Genomic DNA, 25575 nt, shown 5'->3' with positions numbered 1-25575 from the left:
TGTCCACTGAAGTGTTTGTAACCCATGTTAAAGTGGCATCATCCAGCTTTGAAAATAGCAGCACAAAATTCACTCCTGTTCAGTCAATTGATCAGAATAGAGCTGGAAGGGATCTTGGAGGTCATCTAGTCCAGCCCCCTGCTTAAGCGGGAGACCTTATACCATTTCAGACAAGTGGCTGTCCAGTCTCTTCTTAAAAACTTCCAGTGATGGAGCGCCCATGATTTCTGAAGGCAAAGCTGTTCCACTGGTTAATTGGTTTCCCAAAGAGCTTTGTCCAGCTCAGCAGCCAAGAAACCCATCCCCAAAAGGGGTTTCTATTTTGGTTAGTGACCTGCTTTAAGTGTGTCTTCCTGGTTGTGAACAGTAGACCATTTGCATATTCATGTGAAAGCAATCGTCAGTGCAGGCAAAATATTCCAGGTCAAAATAAGGTAGTCAACTTTCAACGTATCGCTTAAATTCTGACACCTGCCCCACCCCATGTCACATGACCACCCATCAGGTGCTTGGCAACCAGCCTACATTTATGGTGGTTTGCAGCCTGTCATGCCTCATCTGAGCCTGCGGAGGAAAATGAGCTGGAACGGGACCCTATGGAGGTCCAGGGAGAGGTGTCTGTGGCTTCAGAGGAATGTGGGGAAGAGCAGGCTGGCAGGCTGGGGCCCTTTAGGATTGGGACGGGAGGAACAGGAGAGGCAGAATTCAGGCAATGAGCAAGGGCCACCCCCACATGATCCTAGAGCACGGAGAGTGGAGAGGAGGGAAGAGGAGGGAACAACGCAGGCAGGCTCAACTACTTGGGAGGAGAGAGTCCTGTCCCTCTCCACAAGGCACACATGGAGAATGAGATTTAAGGAGACGCTGTGGGGAGAGGCTTTTGTCGGGAACAAATCCTGATTCCTTGGGAGTTTTGTGTGCGTTGTTGCTGATCTCTTGTTTGGTGACTTCTGCTTGGAAACCAAGACACTCTGACCATTGGACTGGCTGACAACATTGCTTGGATGTTTAAGGAACTCGGACCGTATTTTGGCTCCCCTACTGAAACTGCTCAGGCAAGTGTGTATTCACACAGACTCCTTAGGTTTATGATGTATGTGTTATTCTTTCTTATCTCCATGGCCTTGAGTAAATTCCTCTCCTAATCAGACTGTATGTTTAACTACTTGCAACCAGAGGTGTGTGTGTCTTCCTGTGTTTGGAGGCTTGCCAGAAGGGAAAATTTGGGGCAATTAAAGGGCAGTTTGAATTGCCAGCTGACTGCATTGCCTCGGTGCTGTGCCCTGGGTCATCACACAGCCTCTCAGAATCACGACTGAATTTTATGATAGTTTTGCCAAAAACTGACATTTATTCCTGGTTTCAACAAAACTGGCCCATTGCAAACACCGAGGGTGCTTTACGACCAAAGCATTTGCTTAATGCCATTAAAATGGTCACAGGATTGGTTGGTCATGTGGGTGACTTGCTTTACAACCATTGTTACTTATGATTGTGATGGGTAGGCTCCATTACGATCATAAGTCAGGGTCGCCAGTACAAATAATGTAGGTAATGCATTAAAAATGAATCAAAGTAAAAAAATAACAAAAATAAACATCGACTTTTTCCAAATCCATAGGAATATTTTAAAGGCCCACCTATGGATTATGCAGAAGAAAAGAAATTTGCATTGGAAAAATCAAATAAATAAAAATTAGAAAAATGAAAATAAAAAAAAAATAAAGTTAAAATCTTTAGAAGAGAAGCTGGATGCTTATGGGTGTTAGCTGGATGCTCATGGGTGTCTTCTGTGATCTGTGAAATTGGGAAAGCCCAGGCCCAGATGGATTTCCAGTTGAATGGTACAGAACTTTGATAGACCTAATACGGGGTAGGCTCTTTTATGACTCGTGGACTTCAACTCCCAGAATTCCTGAGCCAGCCATGCATGGCTGGCTCAGGAATTCTGGGAGTTTATTTATTTATGAGACTTATATACCGCTTTAAGTGCAAGCACTCTCTAAGCGGTGTACACCAGTAAGCAATGTATATATATATTTACATTGAGTTGAAGTCCACCGAGTCATAAAAGAGCCAAGGTTGCCTACCCCTGACCTAATAGAACATTTGTAGTTCAGGGCTGAATTGTAGTCTCTATGGTTGGTTGTTTTCTTGCAGGCGTTTCCTTACCAAACTAGATAGTATCATCAGTGCTACGAGAGTTGGGTTTGCCTGATTATTTACTAGTGGCTTTGTGCTTGTAACTACTTGCATTTCTGTTGCTGGAGGTCCATAAGGAATCATGTCATCCCTATTTCCTTCATTGTTTTCCTACAAGATAGGCAGGATATCAACCGTAGTAGTAGTAACAGCAAAAGTAGCCAGTGCCTCTTTTTCAAGTTTTATATTCAGTTTTTGTATTTTTAACATTTCATTTGTACAACACCAGAGTCCCTCCGTAAGGGTAATGGGCAGTTTCTAGATGTGGTGAATTAAAGAAAAATAAAGTAAAATTTAACAAGAGATGTTAAGTCTTCCCTTCTCAGCTGTTTCCTGAATTCTTTTTTATTAATTAGATTTATATGGCCACCCATCTCCCCCACAGAGGGACTCAGGGCAGCACACAATAATTCTTTCCATGTCTTTCTTAATGAAAGTTTCCACTGCCACCAACTTTCTAAAAGGGGGCATTCAAATCAGGATAGCAAAAAAGCTATAGGATGCTAGTGGGAGCTGAGTTTGTAAAGAAATCACTATCTCTCCATAAATAAGTCTAGCATCACTTTTTAAAGAGGCTAGACCAGCGGTTCTCAACCTGTGGGTTGCGACCCCATTTGGGGTCAAACGACCATTTCACAGGGGTCGCCAAACAAGGCTGTCTGCCATTTTTTCCCCCTTTTCTTTAGCTGTGCTACTCCCTCTTATTCTATTGGCTTTCGAAAGCCAACAGAATAGACTCTCTTGAATAGAGTCTAATTCTATTGGCTTTCAAAAACCAATAGGTATTGTCCAGGCTGTCTCTGCCCTGCTGAGCCCGCCAAAAGCCCCAGTCTGCAAACGGTGCTGCAAGTTGTCTGCAGCGAAGGCGAGCTGTCTGGAAGCTTCCACCCCTCCCTGCTGAGCAACTACTAAAAATGTAAGTAAAAGAGGGCCAGGGGTGGGAGGCCAGCGAACGCAGGGAGGATTGCTGGCGTGTATGGGGCCCGGCGGGTGCCTTACCTGCCTTGGGCTGGGCCAGCTGGTGGCCCAGCCGGTGGTCGGCCTACGCCGTCTCTGCCGCTTGCCAGCTACACCTCGGCCGGTGCAGGGGGCGGCACCACACATGCGCGGCGCTCCCGAGCAGGGAAAGTCCTCAACTTACAACCGGTTGGGTAGTCCTCGACTTACGACCGGTTGGGTAGTCCTCAACTTATGACCGGTTGGGGGGTCGCGGCATTAAAAAGGTTGAGAACATTGGGCTAGACAGTTATCGGAAATGGTATAGGTTCTCTTGCTTGAGCAGGGGGCTGGGCTAGAAGACCTCCAAGGTCCCTTCCAGCTCTATTCTATTCTATTCCTATTGTATTCTATTCTATTCCTATTCCATTCCAATTCTTATTCTATTCTTCTATTTCAATTCTATTCTATTCCAATTCTATTTTATTCTTCTATTCCTATTCTATTCTATTCTTCTATTTCTATTCCAATTCTATTCCATTCCATTCCTATTCTATTCTTTTATTCCTATTCTATTCCATTCCTATTCTATTCTTCTATTTCAATTCAATTCTATTCCAATTTTATTCTATTCTTCTATTCCATTCCATTCCAATTCTATTCTATTCCATTCCATTCCAGTTCAGTTTTATTAGTCAACAGAGCAGAGGCAGGCATCTCCCTTACCCCTGATGTAATGAAATAAGAATCCATACACACACAGACACAAAAAGTTTAAGATATAACCGATAAAAAACACCCAAGGGTAAATTAAAGATATTTTTAATGCATTTACAACTACAGAATCACAAACGTTCATGGGAAGAAAGCAGTGCCTCTCGGTGCGAATAAAGCAGGCATGCATACAGGCTGAGGGGCTACAGACGGGTGCAAAAGGTGACGTTTCGTGTGAAGAGAAAGCCACAGAGGGCTGGAGGAAAGGCAATGGTCACAAGCATCTCAGAAGGAAGCACTGGCTAATCTGGACTTGAAGGAAAGGCAGATTCTGAGAAACAGCGGCTTAATCAGGAACATTGCTGAACGTTGTTGTTGTTGTTTTTCATGGAAGAAAGGGATTTCCTTCTAGCTAGATACACATTATAAACAATTTGAATTCTGGGATGCAGGTGGGCTCAGCACTAGAGTTTTCCACCCTGGACCACTCCCGCAACATCAGATCGTAATGCCCGTCGTTGGAGGAGGACAGCCTACCTGGTACGGTGGGAGTTCCTGTCCAACTATCTTGAGGGCACTAGGTTGGCAAAGCTCTTGTGGAACTTCTCCTGGACCGGCAAGACCTGTATTCAAATCTTCCCTGACTCATGAAACAGAACCCCAAATCAGATGGGATGGAATTATAGCTATGTGTGATCTCAATTTTCCTCTTGAGCAGGAGAGGACAAGCATTGGCGAAAGAACAACCTAGGATTACAAGAGGACAGCATGCCTACAATCATGTGTGGTTATTTATTTAAATTTATTATAGCCACCCAACTAGGAATTTCAAGAATACCAAGCAAAAAACAGAGAAGTACGCGGAGCCTTCTCGCTTTAAGAATATCTCAAGTGTAAAAATGGCCAGCTGAGACTAAAATAGGCCCCGTCTGATTGAGGCTCAAATCAGTTTGAAGGAGGATTTCTTAAATGCAGAGTTTGGACTGAACTTGGGCTCATGAGCCTGTACTGGTTGCCCATAATTTTGGATCAAGACAATAAAAGAGACAAAGAAGGAGACCCCAACCCCCCTTTTATTGGACTGGTCAAATGCTCTACCCAACGACATCAACTCTCCTTCAAGTTGGGCTTAGTTCCTGATGACTTCACGGACAGATCTATGCAGTTTTCAGAGATGAGTACAGAAGTGCCTCCTGGTTGACCTCTGAACCTTACAGCCTAGCACAGTGGTTCTCAACCTTTTTAATGCCGCAACCCCCAACCGGTCGTAAGTCGAGGACTATTCAACCGGTCGTAAGTCAAGGACTACTCAACTGGCGCAGCGCCGTTTGCAGAATGGGACTTTTGGCGGGCTCAGCAGGGCAGAGACAGCCTGGACAATTCCTATTGGCTTTTGAAAGCCAATAGAATTAGACTTTATTCAAGAGAGTCTATTCTATTGGCTTTCAAAAGCCAATAGAATAAAAGGGAGTAGCACAGCTAAGGAAAAGGGGGAAAAAAATTGCGGACTGCGTTGTTTGACAACCCACGTGAAATGGTCGTTCAACCCCAAATGGGGTCCCGACCCACAGGTTGAGAACCACTGGCCTAGCATCTCCTGAAAGTTCCCATCCAAGACTTAGTTTTTCTAACAACCAAGGTCAGTTTCTACACTGCAGTTTCATAAATCTTTCCCTTCTCCACCTTTCTGACTGGGAGAAGGTAACCCCATAGATCCTTCTTAACATGCCTTCCAGGCTAGTCTAGCAGCAGGATTACTGTAAGACAAATTAAGATTCCCCCTTCTCGCCTATTCAGTTGCCCTGAGATACTATAAAATAGATTACCATTTATGGAATAGGCCAGTATCAATTTTACCCAACTATGTTCTGCCCGGAACTTTAAGAGTCCATGTTCCCAATTTCTAAATGAACCCAAATCCATGTAAGCCAGCAGGGAAGCTACTGTATAAACCAGCGATGGCAAACTTTTAGAGACGGAGTGCCTCAAAACCACCCCTGCCCCACTCACCCGCAGGGCCACCCATTGCCTGCTGCAGCAGATTGCCCAGGCAGCCCAGCAGCGCCATGGCGGCTACGTCCTCTGCCCGTGCCCTACCAGCTCACAGGGTCACCCATCGCCTCCACGGCCCACCGCAGATTGCCCAGACGGTCCAGCAGCGCCATGGAGGCTACGCCCTCTGCCTGTACCCCGCAGCATCATCTGCGCACGACGGGGCAAGAGGGCAGTCTTGCCTCACTGCCCGACTGCCATGTCCTTGGCTGTGCTGCTCCACGTGAGCCGCGCCCGGGGGCGACTCTCCTCCGGGGGGGGGCTGCTGGTGAGGAGGGGGCTGCGGAGGGAGGCAGGGCTGGGGCAACGGCGTGCACGCCCAGAGAGAGGGCTCCGAGTGTCCCCTCTGGCACGTGTGCCATAGGTTCGTCACCACTGCTATAAACCAATGTTTTTCGAATCTAGAATTCTGGGAGTTGAAGTCCACACACCTTAAAAATGGCCAAATATTGCCCTGATCATCATGGTTGACTCACTACGCTCCAGACAACTGTAATGGGGGGGGGAGGGAATGCATTGGAATGTAAGGGAGGCTTGGGAGGGAAATTTGCAATGCACCTGTGCAGATGGGAAGCCTGAGACAGACCCAACACCTCAAGGTCACCAGTTGGGGAATTCTGAGACAGACAGATCCTTCCCAAAATGAAGAGAGTGCAAATGATTGGTGGACGGTGGATGGTGAACAATGGGAGGTCCAAGGGAAAAAGGGAAAGTTTTCCTGTGCTGTTTTCGCGTGAAATTGTTAGAACTTTTCTACTTCTGTACCCACACGGAATCTCAGGTAAAGTTATAGTCTTGGTAAAAAAATGCCCCAGGAGTTTCTTTTGCTGTCTTAACCTAGTTGGATGGCTGGCATTAGCGATAAAATCAGGGTTAATGCAGAGGACGGGGAAGATGTTACGGAAGAACAGTCAGAAAATCCACCCCCTAACTTTCTAACTTCTCCATTTCCTGGAGAAGGAAATGGCAAACCACTCCAGTATCTTTGCCATGAAAACCCCATGGACAGTACTAAAAGGCAAAAAGATATGACACTGGAAGATGAGCCCCTCAGGTCGGAAGGTGTTCAATATGCTACTGGGGAAGAGCAGAGGGCTAGTACTAGTAGCGCCAGAAAGAATGAAGCAACTGGGCCAAAGCCGAAAGGACGCTTAGCTGTGGATATATCTGGTGGTGAAAGGAAAGTCCGATGCTGTAAAGATTTTTTCTCCATAGGAACCTGAATGTATGGCTGTGAAAGCTGGACCATAAGAAAGGCTGAGCGCCAAAGAATTGAGGCCTTTGAACTATGGTGCTGGAGAAGACTCCTGCGAGTCCCCTGGACTGCAAGGTGTTCAAACTGGTCAGTCCTGGAGGAGATCAACCCCGACTGCTCTTTAGAAGGCCAGATCCTGAAGTTGAAACTCAAATACTTTGGCCACCGAATGAGAAGGAAGGACTCAGTGGAGAAGAGCCTAATGCTGGGAAAGATGGAGGGCAATAGAAGAAGGGGACGACAGAGAATGAGATGGCTGGATGGAGTCACTGAAGCAGTAGATGTGAGCTTAAATGGACTCCAGAAAATGGTAGAGGACAGGAAGACCTGGAGGAATGTTGTCCATGGGGTCGCGATGGGTCGGACACGACTTCGCAATTAACAACAACAACAACTTCCTAGATAGCTTGGTACATTCCTGGCTTCCAGACATTGAGGCTAGGAAGGAAGAGATGGCCAACATCAACTTCTCATTTTCCCAGAATCCTCCCTGTTTTCAATCTCACCGACCCCCAAAAATGGAAGAAATATTTTAGAGCTGTTTCCTCACCTTTGTGTTCATTAACTGCAGAGCAAAGGGGAAAAAAAACACATTAAAAAGGGGACATATGTTTTTGCAGCTCCTCTCTTGGCTCAAGGCTTGTTTTCTACATGTACAGTGGATATAAAAAGTCTACACACCCCCGTTAAAATGCCAGGCTTTAAGAAGCAAAAAAAAAAAAGATCAAAATAAATCACTTTAAAAAAATTTTCCCCACCTTTAATATAACATACGAGTTGCACAACTCAATTGAAAAACTAAATCTTCTAGAGGGAAAACTAACAAATGAAAAATTTACAATAACGTGGGTTGCATAAAGATGCACCCTTAAGCTAACGCTTCGTGGAAGCCCCTTTTGGTTTTATGACAGCATGCAATCTTTCGGGATAGCCACATCCTGCCTTGGGAATCTTTGCCCGCTCTTCCTCGCAAAAAGTGCTCCTAATCTGTCAGATTGTTCGGGCATCTCCTGTGCCAGGCCCCTCTTCAAGTTACTCCGCACATTTTTAATTGGGTTCGGATCCGAGCCGTTCCAAAACGTGGATCCTTCTTCTGGTGAAGCCATTCTTTTATTGATTTGGAGGTATGCTTTGGGTCATTGTGTTGGAAGGTAAAAATTTGTCTTCATTTTATAGCCTTGTAGCAGAGTCCTGAAGGGTAGGTTTGCCAAAAATAGGCTGACATTTGGAACGGTTCACAATTCCCTCCACGTTGACTAAAGCCCCCAGTTCCAGCTGAAGAAAAGCAGCCCCAGAGCATAATGCGGCCATCACCACGCTTTGGGTAATGCGCAGTGTTGTTTTTGCGCCGATCATATATTTTTTTTGCAATTACGGCCAAAAGGTTCAGCCTTGCTCCCATCAGAACTTAACATTTTTTTCCCACATGCTTTTGTCAGACTAAATGTAGATTTTTTGCAAAATATAGCCAGGCTTAGATGGGGGATTTGTTTTTATTTATTTTTTGTAAGAAAAAGGCTTCCATCTTGCCATCCTACCCCACAGTCCAGACGTATGAAGAATACGGGGAGATTGTCACGAATGAAAGCGAACATACGTGTCCCAGGGTTAATGTTGCAGGATCCAATCTGGGTCGGCCACCGGGACCAGAAGTTTTATTTTCCATCCAAGGCTTTTGGATTCATGCTGGAGCCCATCTTCAGGGACCTTCTCTCTAGGAGTGTGTGTGCTTTGGGCTGTTCTGTGTGTGGTATTTATATGGTGCCTGTGGTATGTGGCTTTTTAGATGCCGATTGGGATGTTGATGTTGATTTCAAAACAGGAGATTGTCTTCACACGTAGTACCCAACCAGTACTTGCCAGAAATTCCTTCAGCTCCTTTTAATGTTGCTGTAATTCTCTTGGCAGCCTCTCAGATTAGTTTTCCCTTTTTCATCCATTTTGAAAGGACTTCCAGTTCTTGGTAATGTCCCTGTTGTACCATATTTTCTCCACTGTTGAAGACTGTCTTCACTGTGTTCCATGGTACATCCAACGCCTTCAAAAAGTTTTTGACTTTGTTTCTTGACTGATACCTTCCGACAAAAGATTCCTCCGTGGCTTTGTAAGCTCTTTGCAGGCTGCGGCCTTAGCTGTAAGAGGTAACTGAGTAAAAACCGTCAGAAAAATCCTATTAGAACAGCTGAATATTAATGGGCTTGATCAGAGTCACTTTAATTGATGGCAGGCATGTACTGACTGCTATTTAAGCTCCACTTGAATGCGGGTTACTTCTGAACATAGCCACATCCCTACCTATAAAAGGGTGTGAACACTAACAGCCACATTATTCTAGTTTTTTTAATTTTCATTTCCCCCCCCCCACTAAATAATTTTTGAATTGTACAGCTTATATGTAATATTAAAGGTGAGGGAAAAACAATTCTGAAATGATTAATCTTAGTCTGATTTTTTTTACATCTCAAAAATCTGGCATTTTAACAGGGGATGCAGACTTTCTACATTCAGTATATATGTTGCTCTTTCCATCACACCCATTTGATATTGACATAAACATATCCCAGCTTATTCCTTCCTATTTGCCTATAAGATCCTTTCTTTCCAGTGGATCCAGACCCTTCTCTTCCCTATTTTCCCACATGCATGGGGGAGGGGGGGGAAACACCCCATCCTCCAGAACATAAACAGAACACCCCCTGGAGCAGTTCAGACATGCAAACTACATGCTTGCTGGATGCAGGAAGCTTTAAATAAGGACTTTGTACGGGTGAAAAGATTCACTTAGAGACCAGATGTCACCACCTTGTATTTCTTCCATATCCCCATGTTTTGCAGTGAGACCACTACTCAAGTCTGCAGCCCACGCATGTGTGAATTATGTGAGAATGGTTTTTTTTCTCCCCAAAATACAACATACTCCTAAAATTCTCTCTTGCACACACTTTTTGGCAAGTATGTCTCTCCTGATACCCATTTTGTACAGCACTGCCTCATATACAGAGGGACAGATGACAGAAATTAAGAAGAGGGACTTTGGAAGTTCACGCCATCTACTCCTGCATTCTGCTTCCCATCATCCACTAAACACGAGCTACATGACATCTCATTCCATAAGTCCCCAAACATTACAGAATTGCAGTGCTGATGTAAGAGCAAGGGTGGGCAATTATGGCCCCTTTATGACCCATGGATTTCAACTTCCAACATGTCTGGCTCAGGAATTCTGGGAGGTGAAGTCCATAAGTCACAAGAGGGCCATTGTTCCCTCTCAGAGCAGCTAGTCTGGGCAGTTACAAGAGCCCAAGTATCCTGGCAGTACTCTTGGACTGGGTTCAGTTTGCACAATGAACTAGATTAGGCTACAGAGGGGCTACAGACATCCTCAACTTACAACCGGTCGCTTAGCAACCAGTTAAGACAGGCCTACCTTGTGACTACTGACAACCTGGATTCAAAGCGCTGATGGTTGCTTCCCCCCCTGCAGTCACGTGACCAAATATTGGCAGCTTGGCAACACGGTCACATTTACAGCTATTTGTACTGTCCCACAGTCATGTGGCCACATTTTACACGAGTTATGCTGAAAACTGGCATTTGCTTCCGGTTTTCGGCAAAACAGGGCTCACAGTGCGCCGTTGGTTTGCTTAAAGGCCACAATGTTTGCTGAACTACCATGGCATTTACTTTATGACTGTAGCAGAGGACTGCTGCAAAAAGGCCATAGAATTGTTTTACAATATCATGATTTATGAAAGCGGTCTCCAACCTTGGTAACTTTATGACTGGTGGACTTCAACTCCCAGATTCCTCAGCCAGTGTGCCTGGCTGAGGAATTCTGGGAGTTGAAGTCCACCAGTCATAAAGTTGCCAAAGTAGGAGACTCCTGATTTATGACCACGATGGGCAGGCTCCATTATGGTTGTAAGTCGAGGACTACTTGTAAATCTCTCGTCTTGGAAAGCTGAGTGAACTGGGCCATCTCATTAAGCCGTAGTTATTTGTTTAGTGTGTTAGATGAATAACACCGAGCAATTGTGCTTTGCCAACCTGAAGTTAGGGTTTAGCCCAGTTTTTCAATCTCAGCAACTTTTAAAAAGTGTGGACCTCAACACTCAGAATTCTCCAGCCAGCATCGCCATTGCTAAGAATTCTGGGAGTTGAGGTCCACACATCTTAAAGACGCCAAGTCTGAGAAACATTGGTTTAGAGCAGGGGTAGGCCACCTTGGCTCTTTTATGACTCGTGGACTTCAACTCCCAGAATTCCTGAGCCAGCCATGCTGAGGGGAAAGGGAGGGGTTTCCAAGCTGAGCCATGCTGGCTCAGGAATTCTGGGAGTTGAAGTCCACAAGTCATAAAAGGGCCATTGTTCCCTCTCAGAGCAGCTAGTCTGGGCAGTTACAAGAGCCCATGTATCCTGGCAGTGCTCCTGAACTGGGATCAGTTTGCACAACGAATTAGATGGCTGGCTCAGGAATTCTGGGAGTTGAAGTCTACAGGTTGTAAAGGAGCTATAGTTGCCCATCCTGCTCTATCTTATAGCAAGGCTGATTCATCTGCTGAGACTGGCAGAGCTGTCATGTGGGACGCTGTGAGACAGACCTTTTTTTGACTCAATGCTTGTGGCCCCACCAGCTTGGTCAGTATCCTGCATCCATGGGCGATCCCTTCTGCCTCTTTTGGGAAGCGGAGAGCACTGTTCACGCAAGCCAAGCCTGCATCTTCTACATGCTGATGTGCACGGAGATACATAAGGGCCAGAGTGCATGTCAGCTGGCCTTACCAAGAAAACCAGAAAGTAGATCTTGCAGGAACATCCCTGGGCTTATAAAAAAAAAAAAAAGTTCTTTTAAAACTTTTCAATGGTGCATTGAGGAAATGGAACGGCCTTCAGAGCTACAGGTTGCTACGCCATCCTGGAGATATAGGATTCCCCGCTAGAGTCACATGGAAGCCAGCCCGGTGCCACATCGGCAACGCTTTCCGTTCTACGAGCATTTCAAAGGTTCCTCTCCCGTATGGACCCTTTTATGGCTTAGAAGGTGAGAACTGGAGATAAAGCATTTCCCGCACTCTAAGCATTCGTAGGGTTTCTCTCCCGTGTGGACCCGTTTATGGCTGACGAGACGAGAACTGGAAATGAAACTTTTCCCGCACTCGGCGCATTCGAAGGGCTTCTCCCCCGTGTGAGTCCTCTTGTGGGTGATGAGGGAGGCCTTCTGCCTGAAGCTCTTGCCGCAACCTGAGCATATATATGGCTTCTCTCCTGTGTGGATCCGGCTGTGAGCCGTAAGGTTGGAACTCCGGCTGAAGTTCTTCCCGCAGTCGGGGCACTTGTACGGCTTCTCGCCTGTGTGCGTCCGCTTGTGATCCGTCAGGTGGGAGCTGCTGCCGAAACGCTTCCCGCACTCCAGGCACTCGTAGGGCTTCTCTCCCGTGTGCACCCGGATGTGGTTGATGATCTGGGAGCAGGCGCTGAAGCTCTTCCCGCAGAGCGTGCACTCGTAGGGCTTCTCGCCCGTGTGCGTCCGCTTGTGCGTGATCAGGGAGGCCTTCTGGTTGAAGTTCTTCCCGCAGTAGGAGCAACTGTAGGGCTTCTCCCCCGTGTGGACCCTCTTATGGGTGATGAGCTGGGAGCTGGTGCTGAAGCTCTTCCCGCACTCGGAGCACTCGTAGGGCTTCTCCCCCGTGTGCGTCCTCTCGTGGGTGATGAGGGAGGCTTTCTGGTTGAAGCTCTTGCCGCAGACGGCACACTTGTGCGGCTTCTCGGGCATGTGGGTCTCCTCATGCCGCATCAGCTCGGAAGGATGAGAGAACCACGTCTCGCAGACCGAGCACTTGTAGGGCTTCTCTCCGGTGTGGATCCTCTCGTGGATGATGAGGTGAGTTCTCTCATAGAAACTGGCCCCACAGAACGAGCACTTGTGAGGTTTCTCCATCGGTTGAATTTCCTGAGGGCCAATACTTTTGCCGGAACTTTCCCCCGAGTCGACGTGCCGGGGAATCCCCTCCTGAGAGGAGCTTTCCCGGGCGCCCCTGCTGCTCTCCTCAAAGCGCTTGGTCGCCTTTCCAGGATGGCTTTCGGAGTGACCTTCAGGATTCTCGTCCGACTCGGGGCCTTGGAAACCCTTCCCTACAGCTCTTTCCAGGGATAACCCGCCACTAATTGTCGGTTCAGGATGGCTGGGTGGGAAAGATTCCTCCTCCTCTCCCTCCTCCTGCACTTGCTCGTTCCCTGTGACGACAAAAAAAAAAAAAAAAAAAACAGATAAAAGTTAGGACAGTCTCTCCATCTTCACCAAATCTGGAAATCACAAAAGCTTCGCTCCAACTCTTCAGCCTTCAGCAGCACGAGAACTCCTTGGAATCTGTAAAGGTAAAGGAGGACCTTTTTAACCATCGCTGGTGGACTTGCAACAAAGCAAAAAAAATATTGGAGTAGGATTCACGTCTTAACACAGAAACAAATATACAGATAAAACCAGAGACTTTTCTTTTTTAGGTTTAATGAACGAAAGACTTAGGAAAAAAAAAAAAGAGGAACTTCGTTGTCGTATACACTGACAGCAGGAAGAATGCTTTATGCACAAAAATTGGAAACATATTTTAATTCCACAACGGATGACTGGCTGGGAAAACTGATGGAATTAACAGAGATGGCTAAATTAACTTCCCTAACCAAAGAAAAGAATACAGATTGTTTCCACTTGGAAAACGCTTCTGGACTTTGAACTTGAGATGGAAAAAAATGAAACCTTGACTTTGGTTTTTGCTGATTAGATACGTTTGTTATTATAGAAATGGCTAGGACAGGGGTAGGCAACCTTGGTTCTTTTATGACTCGTGGACTTCAACTCCCAGAATTCCTGAGCCAGTCATGCTTGAGGGGAAAGGGAGCTGTTTCCAAGTTGAGTCATGCTGGCTCAGGAATACTGGGAGTTGAAGTCCACGAATCATAAAAGAGCCAAGGTTGCCTACCCCTGGTATAGGCTTTGGGACCTATTGCCGTTGAAGCAAGTTGGCTGATGCCCACCTTAATGCTCTAATATTGATTGTTCCAGGACAATCCTTTGCCAGTCCGAGCGACACAGCTTTAAGAGGCTAAGAGCCTTGCCTAAGGCTGGCTGTGGATGATCCACCTGATCCCTGTGTCTCTGAAATTCCTGCTTCCCAGAATGACAACCTAGAGCAGGGGTAGGCAACCTTGGCTCTTTTTATGACTCATGGACTTCAATTCTCAGAATTCCTGAGCCAGCCTGGCTCAGCTTGGAAACCTCTCCCTTTCCCCTCAAGCATGACTGGCTCAGGAATTCTGGGAGTTGAAATCCACAAGTCACAAAAGAGCCAAGGTTGCCTATCCCTGACCTAGAGGAATCAGAAGGGACCTTGAGAACTCTGGGTACTCCAACACTGGAGATTTTAAAGAAGAGATCGGACAATGATTTGTCTGAAATGTAATAGGGTTTCCTGCTTCAGAAAGGGGTTGGACCAGAACAGAAGTCCCCAACCCCCAAACCATGGCCCACTACCGGGCCCAGGCCTATTTGCAATCGGGCCAAATGAACGGCGGAGTGGTGTGGATGTGCATGCGAGGTCAACTCGCACGAGTGGCGGGCTGGGGTGTGAGCTCGCAACTTGCACACTGCAGCTCGCCTGGCTGAGGGGGGAGAGGGGAACTAGGCCATGTGAGTGGCGGGTCAACATATGCGCAGCTCACCTACTTGGGCTGTGTGTTCACGCCGGCATGCTACTCGTATGAGTCACTTAAGCGGCTCAGTTCTCTCTCCCCAGCCGGGCCGCCAAGCCACAAAGGTTGGACTAGATCAGTGGTTCTCAACCTGTGGGTCGGGACCCCATTTGGGGTCGAACGACCATTTCACGGGGGTTACCAAACAACGCAGTCTGCCATTTTTTCCCCCCTTTTCCTTAGCTGTGCTACTCCCTTTTATTCTATTGGCTTTTGAAAGCCAGTAGAATAGACTCTCTTGAATAGAGTCTAATTCTATTGGCTTTCAAAAGCCAATAGGAATTGTCCAGGCTGTCTGCCCTGCTGAGCCCGCCAAAAGTCCCATTCTGCAAACGGTTGTGCACCAGTTGAGTAGTCTTCAACTTACGACTGGTTGAGTAGTCCTCGACTTACGACCGGTTGGGGGTTGCGGCATTAAAAAGGTTGAGAACGAGTGTTTGGGGAAGTTAAAGGAGGAACATCTCAAAGCCAACGGAGGCGCTTGCACTCCTGCCTGGGAACTCTTCAGGGACGATGGAGGAAGGGGAAAAGAGACCACAAAGAAACTACAGCAGAAAATAACGACACCACCACCAACAAAAGGAAAGGTTCAAGCTAACTTGCCTGACAAAGTGGCCTCCCAATCATCTTCCTGCTTCTTTTCCAAAGGGAGCTGCACCTTCAGGACATGAGGCGAAGAATGATCCGATTTGGGAGAATTAAACCCCTGTTCTAACGTTCCTGACACCTAAATGCAAAAACAAAGCAAAAAAATGCATTTGAATATAGTTCGCATTGGAGAAACAGAATGATCAGAGAGCCATTTACGGGTCTGCCTCCCAATCAAAATTGTTGACAGTCTCAAACATCTGGTCATAGAAGATTGTAATAGTAGTAAAGTTGGAAGGGACCTTGGAGGTCATCTAGTCCAACCCCCTGCTCAGGCAGGAAACCCTACACCATTTCGGACAAATGGCTGTCCAGTCTCTTCTTAAAAACTTCCAGTGTTGGAGCATTTACTGCTTCTGGAGGCAGGCTGTTCCACTGATTAATTGTTCTCACTGTCAGGAAGTTTCTCCTTAGTTCTAGGTTGCTTCTCTCCTTGATTAGTTTCCACCCGTTGCTTCTTGTCCTGCCTTCAGGTGCTTTGGAAAATAGCTTAATTCCCTCTTCTTTATGGCAGCCCCTGAGATATTGGAATACTGCTATCATGTCCCCCCTTGTCCTTCTCTTCATTAAACTAGACATACTCAATTCTAGCAACCGTTCCTTATATGTTTTAGCCTCCAGTACCCTAATCATCTTTGTTGCTCTTCTCTGTACTCTTTCTAGAGTCTCAACATCTTTTTTACATCGTGGTGAGCAAAACTGGATGCAGTATTCCAAGTGTGGCCTTACCAAGGCATTGTAGAGTGGTATTAATACTTCACGTGATCTTTATTCTATCCTTCTGTTAATGCAGCTTAGCACTGTGTTGGCCTTTTTGGCAGCTGCAGCACACTGCTGGCTCATATTTAGGTGATTGTCTACTAGGACTCCGAGGTCCCTCTCACAGTTACTACTATTGAGCATGATGCCACCTATGCTGTACTAAACTGCTCCTCTTGAATGTGGAGGTTCTGTATGTTTTAAATTTGAACGAGTAAACCTTGTCGGCTGGAGATCAGCCTAATCTCTGCTGTAGCAACAGGAATGTGTTTATGCCTCCAGATTTTCAGTATCGGTCAGCAGGCCCAGCATCTGAATTTTGATCACATGATCATGGGGAGGATGCAAAGGGTGTAAGTGTGACCTACGATCATAAGTCACTTTTTTTTATTAAAACGTTTTATAAAAAATTACAATATCAACCCACCCAACCCCCCCTCTCCCTCCCCCACTTCCCAGAGCTGAGTACAGGGTTACAAATATGATAATCATAATCTAACTAACATTAACAAACTATATAAATAACCAAATCCATAATGCACTTTAACTCCCCCTTAACATAAATATAAACAAATTAAAAGTAAACATAATAATAATGAGAACATAAACAAATTAATATCCTAATTATTAAACAATGCAGTCCCCAAATAATTAAACAATACTAATACTAAAAATAATAATATCATAATAATACTCTAAAATTCACTCATGAGCTAAATGAAACTTTTTAGTCCCATATTTATTCTGAATATAATTCATCCATCGTCTCCAAACCGAAATGTATCTTTCTTGTGAGTGATCCTTCAAGTAAGCAGAAAGCCATTTCTGCTAAATTTGACACTTTAAGCGTCCATTCTTCTATAGTAGGCAAGCAATCCTTCTTCCAATATTGCCCTACTAACAACCTTGCAGCTATTATCAAATTCAACATCAGTCACATTTTTCAGTGCCGTTGTAAACGAAATGAATGGCCCTAAGGTGGGGACTACCTGTGTTAACTGTTCTGATAAAACACAAAGGACATGGAAAACCTTAAAGCTTCATGGAGGCATATCAGCCCTTCGAGGTAGGCCAGGCAAGAAACTCATACTACAAACACTGATACTATTTTTATTGTAATGTTATAGTAACAGAATTTTGCAAATCTGAAAGCACATCCATCCCCCCCACCCTTTACTTACTAAAGAACTGGGGGATGGGGTCCTCCTGAGACTCTTTCTCCACCCCACCCCACCCCCTTTCCTTCTGTGGGCTGAGAGATCTCTTGTCCAGGCTGCAGCTTCTCCTCCCAAGGTTATTCTCACAGTCCATAACAACACAGCCTCACACTTAAAATTGGATATGTCTCTAGTTTAACGAAGAGAAGGACGAGGGGGGACAGGATAGCAGTGTTCCAGTATCTCAGGGGCTGCCACAAAGAAGAGGGAGTCAAGCTATTTTCCAAAGTGCCTGAAGGCAGGACAAGAAGCAACTGGTGGAAACTAATCAAAGTGAAAAGCAATCTGGAACTAAGGAGAAACTTCCTGACAGTGAGAACAATTAACCAGTGGAACCACCTGCCTCCAGAAGCGGTGAATGCTCCAACATTAGAAGTTTTCAAGAAGAGACTGGACAGCCATTTGTCTGAAATGGTATAGGGTTTCCTGCCTGAGCAGGGGGTTGGACTAGATGACCTCCAAGGTCCCTTTCTATTCTATTCTATTCTATTCTTCTGTTCTACTCTATTCTGAAATGCCATGACTTTGTCTCTACTGTAATCTATACAAGTAGTCCTCAACTTGTGACCACAATTAAGCCCCAAATTTTGCCAAGCAGGATAGCTGTTCAATGGGTTTTGCCCCGCTGTACAACCTTCCTTTGCCACAGTTGTTAAATGAACCACTGTGGTGGTTCAGTTAATAACACAATTGTTCAGTGAAGACGGCTTCCCCATTGATGCGGCTTGTCTGAAAGTCGCAAAAGGTGATCACATGTCTCCGGGATACTGCAACCATCATAAATATGAGACATTTGCCAAGGGTCCGAATTTTGATCACATAGCCACAGGGAATGCTGAAATGGTTGTAAGTGTGAAAAGGGTCATAAATCACTTTTTTCCAGCACCCTTGTAACTCCCAACAGTCGCTAAATGCAGGGTTGTAAGCTGAGGACTAATTAGCTGCCAACTCCCAAGAGCCATGCTTACTCACCTTCTGCTCCGGCTCCTCAGAGTCTTGCAAAAAACGTTCAGCCAGGGCGACGGCCCGCGTGCAGGTCTCCGGCCCCTGTTCCCGGATCCAGCTTTGCATCTCAGGGGGCAGGACAGTCATGAACTGCTCCAGAATCAGTGACTCCAGGATCTGCTCCTTGGTGTGGGTCTCCGGCCTGAGCCATTGATGGCACAGCTCCCAGAGCTGGTTACAAACCTCCCTTGGCCCTTCGGCTTCCTCGTAGCAGAAAAGACGGAACCGTTGTCGCCGTACCTCCATGTGGATGGGATCCTCATCCAGGACCTCTTCCTTCACCTTCACGGATGAATCCTGGCTGCTCCCGTAGGGCTTACTGTCACCCAGTGTGGTTTCAGATATGCACTCTACTTTCGGCCACTGGTTTTCTTCTTCTGCTCTCTTAAAGGAGGTTGGGCAATACTTGGAGTCTTCCCCTAACATGTAGTGAGGGGACCGGGGGTTCCTCCAGCCCGAACGGGAGGGCTGCATGGTCTTCAGGAAGTCTTGTAATTGGTTTTCCCAGCATTGGTCCTCGGGCTCCTGCTTAAACTGCTGGGGGGGCACAGCCCCCTCCAGCAACTCCCCAGTGGCCCCGATTTGAACCACGTGGAGGTCTGGTGCTTTGCCTTCCAAACTCTCCTGGGATTCAGCTCCAGCAGTTTCCTGTTCCTCCATTTGGGCTTCTGAATCCAGCTCCTGCATTGAAAATGAAAAACCAGGTTACCTCAGTACCAAACAGGGATCCAGACCCCACCCCAAAACAGACTGCAAGGAGAGAGCAAAGTAAATTAAGCATGCAAAAAAGAGTCTAGGGGTCTCAACCGGGCTTTTATTAAGTCTCACTTCTCCAGACATGTGAGACAGGGCAACATCCCCAGTTGGAATACAATTCCGGCACTTGTGGGTTGCAATACATCTGGGTTAGAAGACAGAGGCTATCCAAGTTTGTACACATTCAGGAATCGTAGGAAAGCTACAAATCTGAGCTGATGGTGAAATGGGAGCAACTGAGCCAAACGTGCTTTTATTTTAAAGACAACTGGATTTTCTGATTTTTCTTTAAAGCATTTCGCTTCTCATCCAAGAGGCTTCTTCAGTTCTAACTGGTGACAAGAAACAGGGAGAAAGCAGAACTATTTAACTCGTTTTTTTGCATCCGTCTTTACACAAAGGGAAGAAACAGTCCAACCTATCAAAAACAGTACCGTAAAAAACAGATTTTTTGTCACAGTTGAGCGAATCGTTGCAACTATTAAACGAATCCTGTTTAATGTTAAGCGTTAAGAGAATCGGGCTTCCCCATTGCCTGGCCGAAAGTCACAAAACACACGACCTCGGGATTCTGGAACAGTCATAAATACATGCAGTTGACAAACAGCTGAATTTTGATCACGTGACCATGGGGGACGCTGCAAGGGTCGTAAAGCGTGAAAAAAGGTCATAAGGGGTTTTTTTTTCCCCCAGTGCTACTCTAACTTTGTACGATCACTAAACAAATGGTTGTAAGTCAAGGACTATCTGTTTAAGGATTACATCTAATTAGGAAAAAAGACAACAGCATAGATTAGGTCAGGGGTCTTCAACCTTGGCAACTTTAAGACTTGTGGACTTCAACTCCCAGAATTCTTCAGCCAGCCATGCTGAGGGGAAAGGGAGAGGTTTCCAAGCTGAGCCATGCTGGCTCAGGAATTCTGGGAATTGAAGTCCACGAGGCATAAAAGAGCCAAGGTGGCCAACCCCTGATCTAAGGCAATGTTTGAGAACAGAGATTCTCTAGTTCCAATTTGTTGACATAATAGATCAAATTAAGCAAGTTGAAGTCCACAAGTCTTAAAAATTGCCAAGGTTGAGGACCCCTGGATTAGGGGAAGATTAATGATGCAGGATTAAAGCAAAGGCATTCCCCATCTATCCTTCAATTTCCCCCACTAATCAGACAGAGGCTTCTGGTGAAGAGTCCACAAGGGGCAGCTACTGGCATTCAGAGACAAAAATCCGTAAATATGGACCATCATCATAGACTTTTCCTCTATGATTCCGAATCGCTCTCTCTGAATGCTGTTGAAATCAGGGATCCCATAAACATGCCAGACTAGGAGGCCCTCCCTTTGGGGAGGCCCTCATTATTATCACTTGGGCCCTAGTCTCCTCCTAGTTCAGTGATGGTGAACCTTTTAGAGACCGAGTGCCCAAACTGCAACCCAAAACCCACTTATGCATCATTGGGTGCCAGGTAGGTGTGCCCATTGGGTGGGCATGGCTGCAGTGGTAACAGCAGACTGGGTGGGACTAAAAAGTTCAATCAATTCCAACTTTACAAGATCTTTTTTCCCCCGCGAGAAGTTGAAATTGACTGATTGATTGAACCTTTTTTTTTTTGCACACGGCGGTAGAGGCCTAAAGCGAAAAGTTTTTATAAAACCCAGCTGAAGGCCTAGGACTGGGACGATGGTGCGCGTGCCCACAGAGAGGGCTCTGAGTGCCACCTCTGGCACCCGTGCCATAGGTTCGCCACCACTGTCCTAGTTGGACTACTGCAGTGTGCCTCCACATGGGGCTGCCCTTGAAGGCAAGAGGTCTGGAGCACAACAGCTAGAAGTAGGATAGTCAATTTGCCCTCAGCTTCACTGGCTGCCAGGATAGGATGTTCCCAGATGGTCAATCCAAGTTGAGGATTGTCACTTTTAAAGCTGCTCATGGATCAGAATATGTTGCTTCTCTATGAGATCGCCTACCTCCAGTGGTATCATTGCAAAGGGCAAGGTTTCCAGTCAGCCAGTCAGATAATAATAATAATAATAATAATAATAGTAGTAGTAGTAGTAGCAGTAGTAATAACAACAACAGACAAGCACCTGAAACATAACACCCCGGACTTAACAATTGTTGATAAGAAAGACAAAAAAGTCTGGATAGTGGACATGGCAGTACCTGGAGACAGCAGAATAGACAAGAAAGAACTGGAGAAGATAACAAAATACAAAGACCTACAAATAGAAATAGAAAGACTGTGGCAAAGGCAAGAAGGGTAGTACCAATAGTCATAGGCGCCTTGGGTGCAATCCCAAAACAACTGGAGCACCACTTGAACACCATTGGCATTGACAAATTCGCTATTAGTCAATTGCAAAAGGCGGCCTTACTAGGAACTGCTTCCATCCTGCAACGATATCTGTAATACCATCGAAGATCCACATCTGCCTATCCCAGGTCCTTGGTAAGGACTCGATAGGTAGACAAAATGTCAAATCCAGTCTGAACATCTGGCTGACTGTGCGATGATTAACAACAACAACAACAATAATAATAGAGTTGGAAGGGACCTTGGAGATCTTCTAGTCCAATCCCCTGCTCAGGCAGGAAACCCTATACCACAGGTCGGCAACCTGCGGCTCCGGAGCCGCATGCGGCTCTTTGAGCCTTCCCATGCGGCTCCCAGCCTCCTCTGCCTTTGCAGAGAGAGAGACAGAGACAGAGAGAGGAATTGCGCTTCCCTGCTTCTCTCTCTCTCTCTCTCTCTCTGTGTGTTTTTTGTGTGTGTGTGTGTGTGTGTGTATAAAAAAAAGAGAGTGCACTCACAGTGTTCTCCGAGGAGCTGAAAAGCTTACTGGGCTGAGCTCTTCCCTTTGCTGCATCTCTGCAGGAAGCAGGAAGCAGGAAGGGCAGGAGAGAGCTAGCTAGCCCAGCTAGGCTGACTCAGGACTTCTGGGAGTTGAAGTCCATGAGTCATAAAAGAGACGAGGTTGCTTACCCCTGATCTTGTTGGACAACAGCCTGAAGCTTGTCAGGTGAGCAGCAGATAGGAGAGGGGGGGAGAAAGAGAGAGAGAGAGAAAGAGAGAGAGGGAGAGAGAGAGAGAGAGAGAGAGAGGAAAGAGAGAGAGAGAAAGAAAGAGAGCGGGGGAAGAGGAGTGGCAGATCAAGGGCAGATAGGGAGGGAGAGAGAGACCCTTTTGACATCTAAAATGAAGATAACACTGCATATATCCTTTTTTATCTCTGTGTGTGTGTGTGTATGTATATATATATATATATATACATACATAGATATACATATATATACACACATACACACACACACACAAACACACACACACAAACACACACACACCTATAATAAAGGTAAAAAAGGATATATGCAGTGTTATCTTCATTTTAGATATCAAAATGGTTTTGCGGCTCCCAGTGTTTTGTTTTTGGTGGGAAACGGGTCCAAGTGGCTCTTTAAGTGTTTTGGGTTGCCTACCCCTGCCCTATACCAATGGTGGTGAACCTATGGCATGCCCCAGCCCCACCTCCCCCCATGCCCCCCTCCTCACCAGCAGTCCTCCTGGAGGAGAGTTGTCCCCGGTGCGGCACACACAGACCAGCGTAGCCAAGGACATGGCAGCCGGGCAGTGGAGACAAGACTCCACCCTCACGCCCCGTTGCCCGCAGATGACACTGAAGGGCACAGGCGGAGGGCGTGGCTGCCTGGGCACTGCAGGGCTACCTGGGCGATCTGCTGCGGTGGGCCGTGGAGATGGTGGGTGACCCTGTGGGCAGGCGGGGTGGGGGCAGAGTGGGGGAGCCAGGGAGCAGGACGGGATGGGCAGGGTAGTTTTGGGGCACTCGGTCTCTAAAAGGTTTACCATCATTGCCCTATACCAGAGTAGACAACCTTGGCTATTTTATGACTTGTGGACTTCAATTCCCAGAATTCCCGAACCAGCCATTGTTGTTGTTGTTGTTAATTGCGAAGTTGTGTCCGACCCATCGCGACCCCATGGACAACGTTCCTCCAGGTCTTCCTGTCCTCTACCATCTTCTGGAGTCCATTTAAGTTCACACCTACTGCTTCAGGGACTCCATCCAGCCACCTCATTCTCTGTCGTCCCCTTCTTCTATTGCCCTCAATTTTTCCCAACATTAGGCCCTTTTCCAGTGAGTCCTTCCTTCTCATTAGGTGGCCAAAGTAGTTGAATTTCAACTTCAGGATCTGGCCTTCTAAAGAGCAGTCGGGGTTGATCTCTTCTAGGACTGACCGGTTTGAACGCCTTGCAGTCCAAGGGACTCGCAGGAGTCTTCTCCAGCACCATAGTTCAAAGGCCTCAATTCTTTGGCGCTCAGCCTTTCTTATGGTCCCAACTTTCACAGCCATACATTGCAATTGGGAAAACCATGGCCTGGACTATACGCACTTTTGTTGGCAGGGTGATGTCTCTGCTTTTTAGAATGCTGTCTAGATTTGCCATAGCTTTCCTCCCCAGGAGCAAGCGTCTTTTAATTTCTTGGCTGCAGTCCCATCTGAGGTGATCTTGGAGCCCAGAAAAATAAAATCTGTCACTACCTCCATTTCTTCCCCATCTATTTGCCAGGAATTGAGAGGGCCGGATGCCATGATTTTGGTTTTCTTAATGTTGAGTTTCAAGCTTACTTTTGCACTCTCCTTCTTCACCTGCATCAAGAGGCTCTTTAGTTCCTCTTCACTTTCTGCCATTAGAGTGGTATCATCTGCATATCTTAGGTTGTTGATATTTCTCCCGGCAATCAGCCATTATGGGAGTTGAAATCCACGAATCATAAAAGAGCCAAGGTTTGCTTACCCCTGCTCTATACCATTTGAGACAAATGACTGTTCAGTCTCTTCTTAAAAACTTCCAGTGTTGGAGCATTTACTGCTTCTGGAGGCAGGTTGTTCCACTGGTTAATTGTTCTGTCAGGAAGTTTCTCCTCAGTTCTAGGTTGCTTCTCTCTTTGGTTAGTTTCCATCCCTTGCTTCTTTGTCCTGCCTTCAGGCGCTTTGAAAAATAGCTTGACTCCCTCTTCTTTGTGGCTGCCCCTGAGATACTGGAACACTGCTATCATGTCCCCCCTCGTCCTACTCTTCATTCAGATAAGAACACCCAAACTACAGGTAAGACCTCAGTGTACAAAAGTTCCATTTAGTGACCATTCGAAGTTACAGTGGCACTGAAAAAAGTGACTTATAACTACTTTTCAAATTTATGACCGTGGCAGCATCCCCCTGGTCACGTGATCAAAATTCAGAAGCTTGCCAACGGACGGTTGCCGTGTCCCAAGGTCACGTGATCCTCTTTTGTGACCTTCTGACAAGCAAAGTCAATGGGGAAGCCAGAGTCACTTAAACGTCGTGTAACTAACTTAACAACTGTAGCAGGAAAGGTTGTAAGGAACGGTTGCTGGAATTGGGTGTGTCTAGTTCAGTGATGGCAAACCTTTTAGAGACCAAATGCCCAAACCGCAACCCAAAACCCACTTATTTATTGCAAAATGCCGGGGTCGCATCAGCATTGTGGTGCCTCTGGCACACAAAAACTGAGGGCACAAAAATGGGCCACCGTGTTGCACGGTACAAAAATGGCCGCCACCACACTGCGGGGTGCAGATACAAGACGCTGTACCACGTAAGAACGGGGCAGGGCTAGTGAGGATCATGCAGGCAGGCAAGTGCTTGCTCGTAGCCCCTTGCGCACATGCACACATGTAAAATGCTTCCCTCTCCCTTTTCTTCCAGTCTACCGATCGACAATGGTTGGTGACCTCTGTTCTACCACCTCTACTCGAGCTTGCTAGTTGGCCGCTTCACCTCTTTTGTGCTGGGCGGGGCTCCTGCCCTGGGTGGTGGTGCGCATGCCAACAGAGAGGGCTCTGAGTGCCGCCTCTGGCACATGTGCCATAGGTTCACCACCACTGGTCTAGTTTAATGAAGAGAAGGACGAGGGGGGCTGCCACAAAGAAGAGGGAGTCAAGCTATTTTACAGAGCACCTGAGGGCAGGACAAGAAGCAACAGATGGAAACTAAGCAAGGAGAGAAGCAACCTAGAACTAAGGAGAAACTTCCTGACAATGAGAACAATTAACCAGTGGAACAACCTGCCTCCAGAAGTGGTGAATGCTCCCACACTGGAAGTTTTCAAGAAGAGACTGGACAGCCATTTGTCCGAAATGGTATAAGGTTTCCTGCCTGAGCAGGGGGTTGGACTAGATGACCTCCAAGATCCCTTCCAACTTTATTATTATTGATCATCGCACAGTCAACTAGATGTTCAGACTG

At 46.5% G+C, this 25575-nt stretch overlaps 1 protein-coding gene across 5 annotated transcripts in view; it reads right to left on the bottom strand.

Moving 5' to 3' along the window:
• Positions 1-11409: 11409 nt before the first annotated feature.
• LOC120318217 (zinc finger protein 436-like) overlaps positions 11410-25575 on the bottom strand; it is a 38080-nt gene continuing 23914 nt past the window's right edge. For all 5 annotated transcript variants that reach the window (XM_039365630.1, XM_039365634.1, XM_039365631.1 and 2 more), the window contains 3 exons: positions 18502-19215; positions 15509-15632; positions 11410-13393 (listed from right to left, as the gene is read on the bottom strand). In XM_039365630.1, coding sequence (XP_039221564.1) covers positions 12147-13393; positions 15509-15632; positions 18502-19194 — 2064 coding nt within the window. In that variant the 5' untranslated portion in view covers positions 19195-19215 and the 3' untranslated portion in view covers positions 11410-12146. The remainder of the gene's footprint in view (positions 13394-15508; positions 15633-18501; positions 19216-25575) is intronic.

Source organism: Crotalus tigris, unplaced genomic scaffold (assembly GCF_016545835.1).
Source record: "Crotalus tigris isolate CLP2741 ecotype Arizona unplaced genomic scaffold, ASM1654583v1 scf7180000020145.1122116, whole genome shotgun sequence".
NCBI classification, from domain to species: Eukaryota; Metazoa; Chordata; class Lepidosauria; order Squamata; family Viperidae; genus Crotalus; species Crotalus tigris.
The sequence above is the reverse complement of the archived record's forward strand: the minus strand, read 5'-3'. Positions and strand labels throughout refer to the sequence as shown.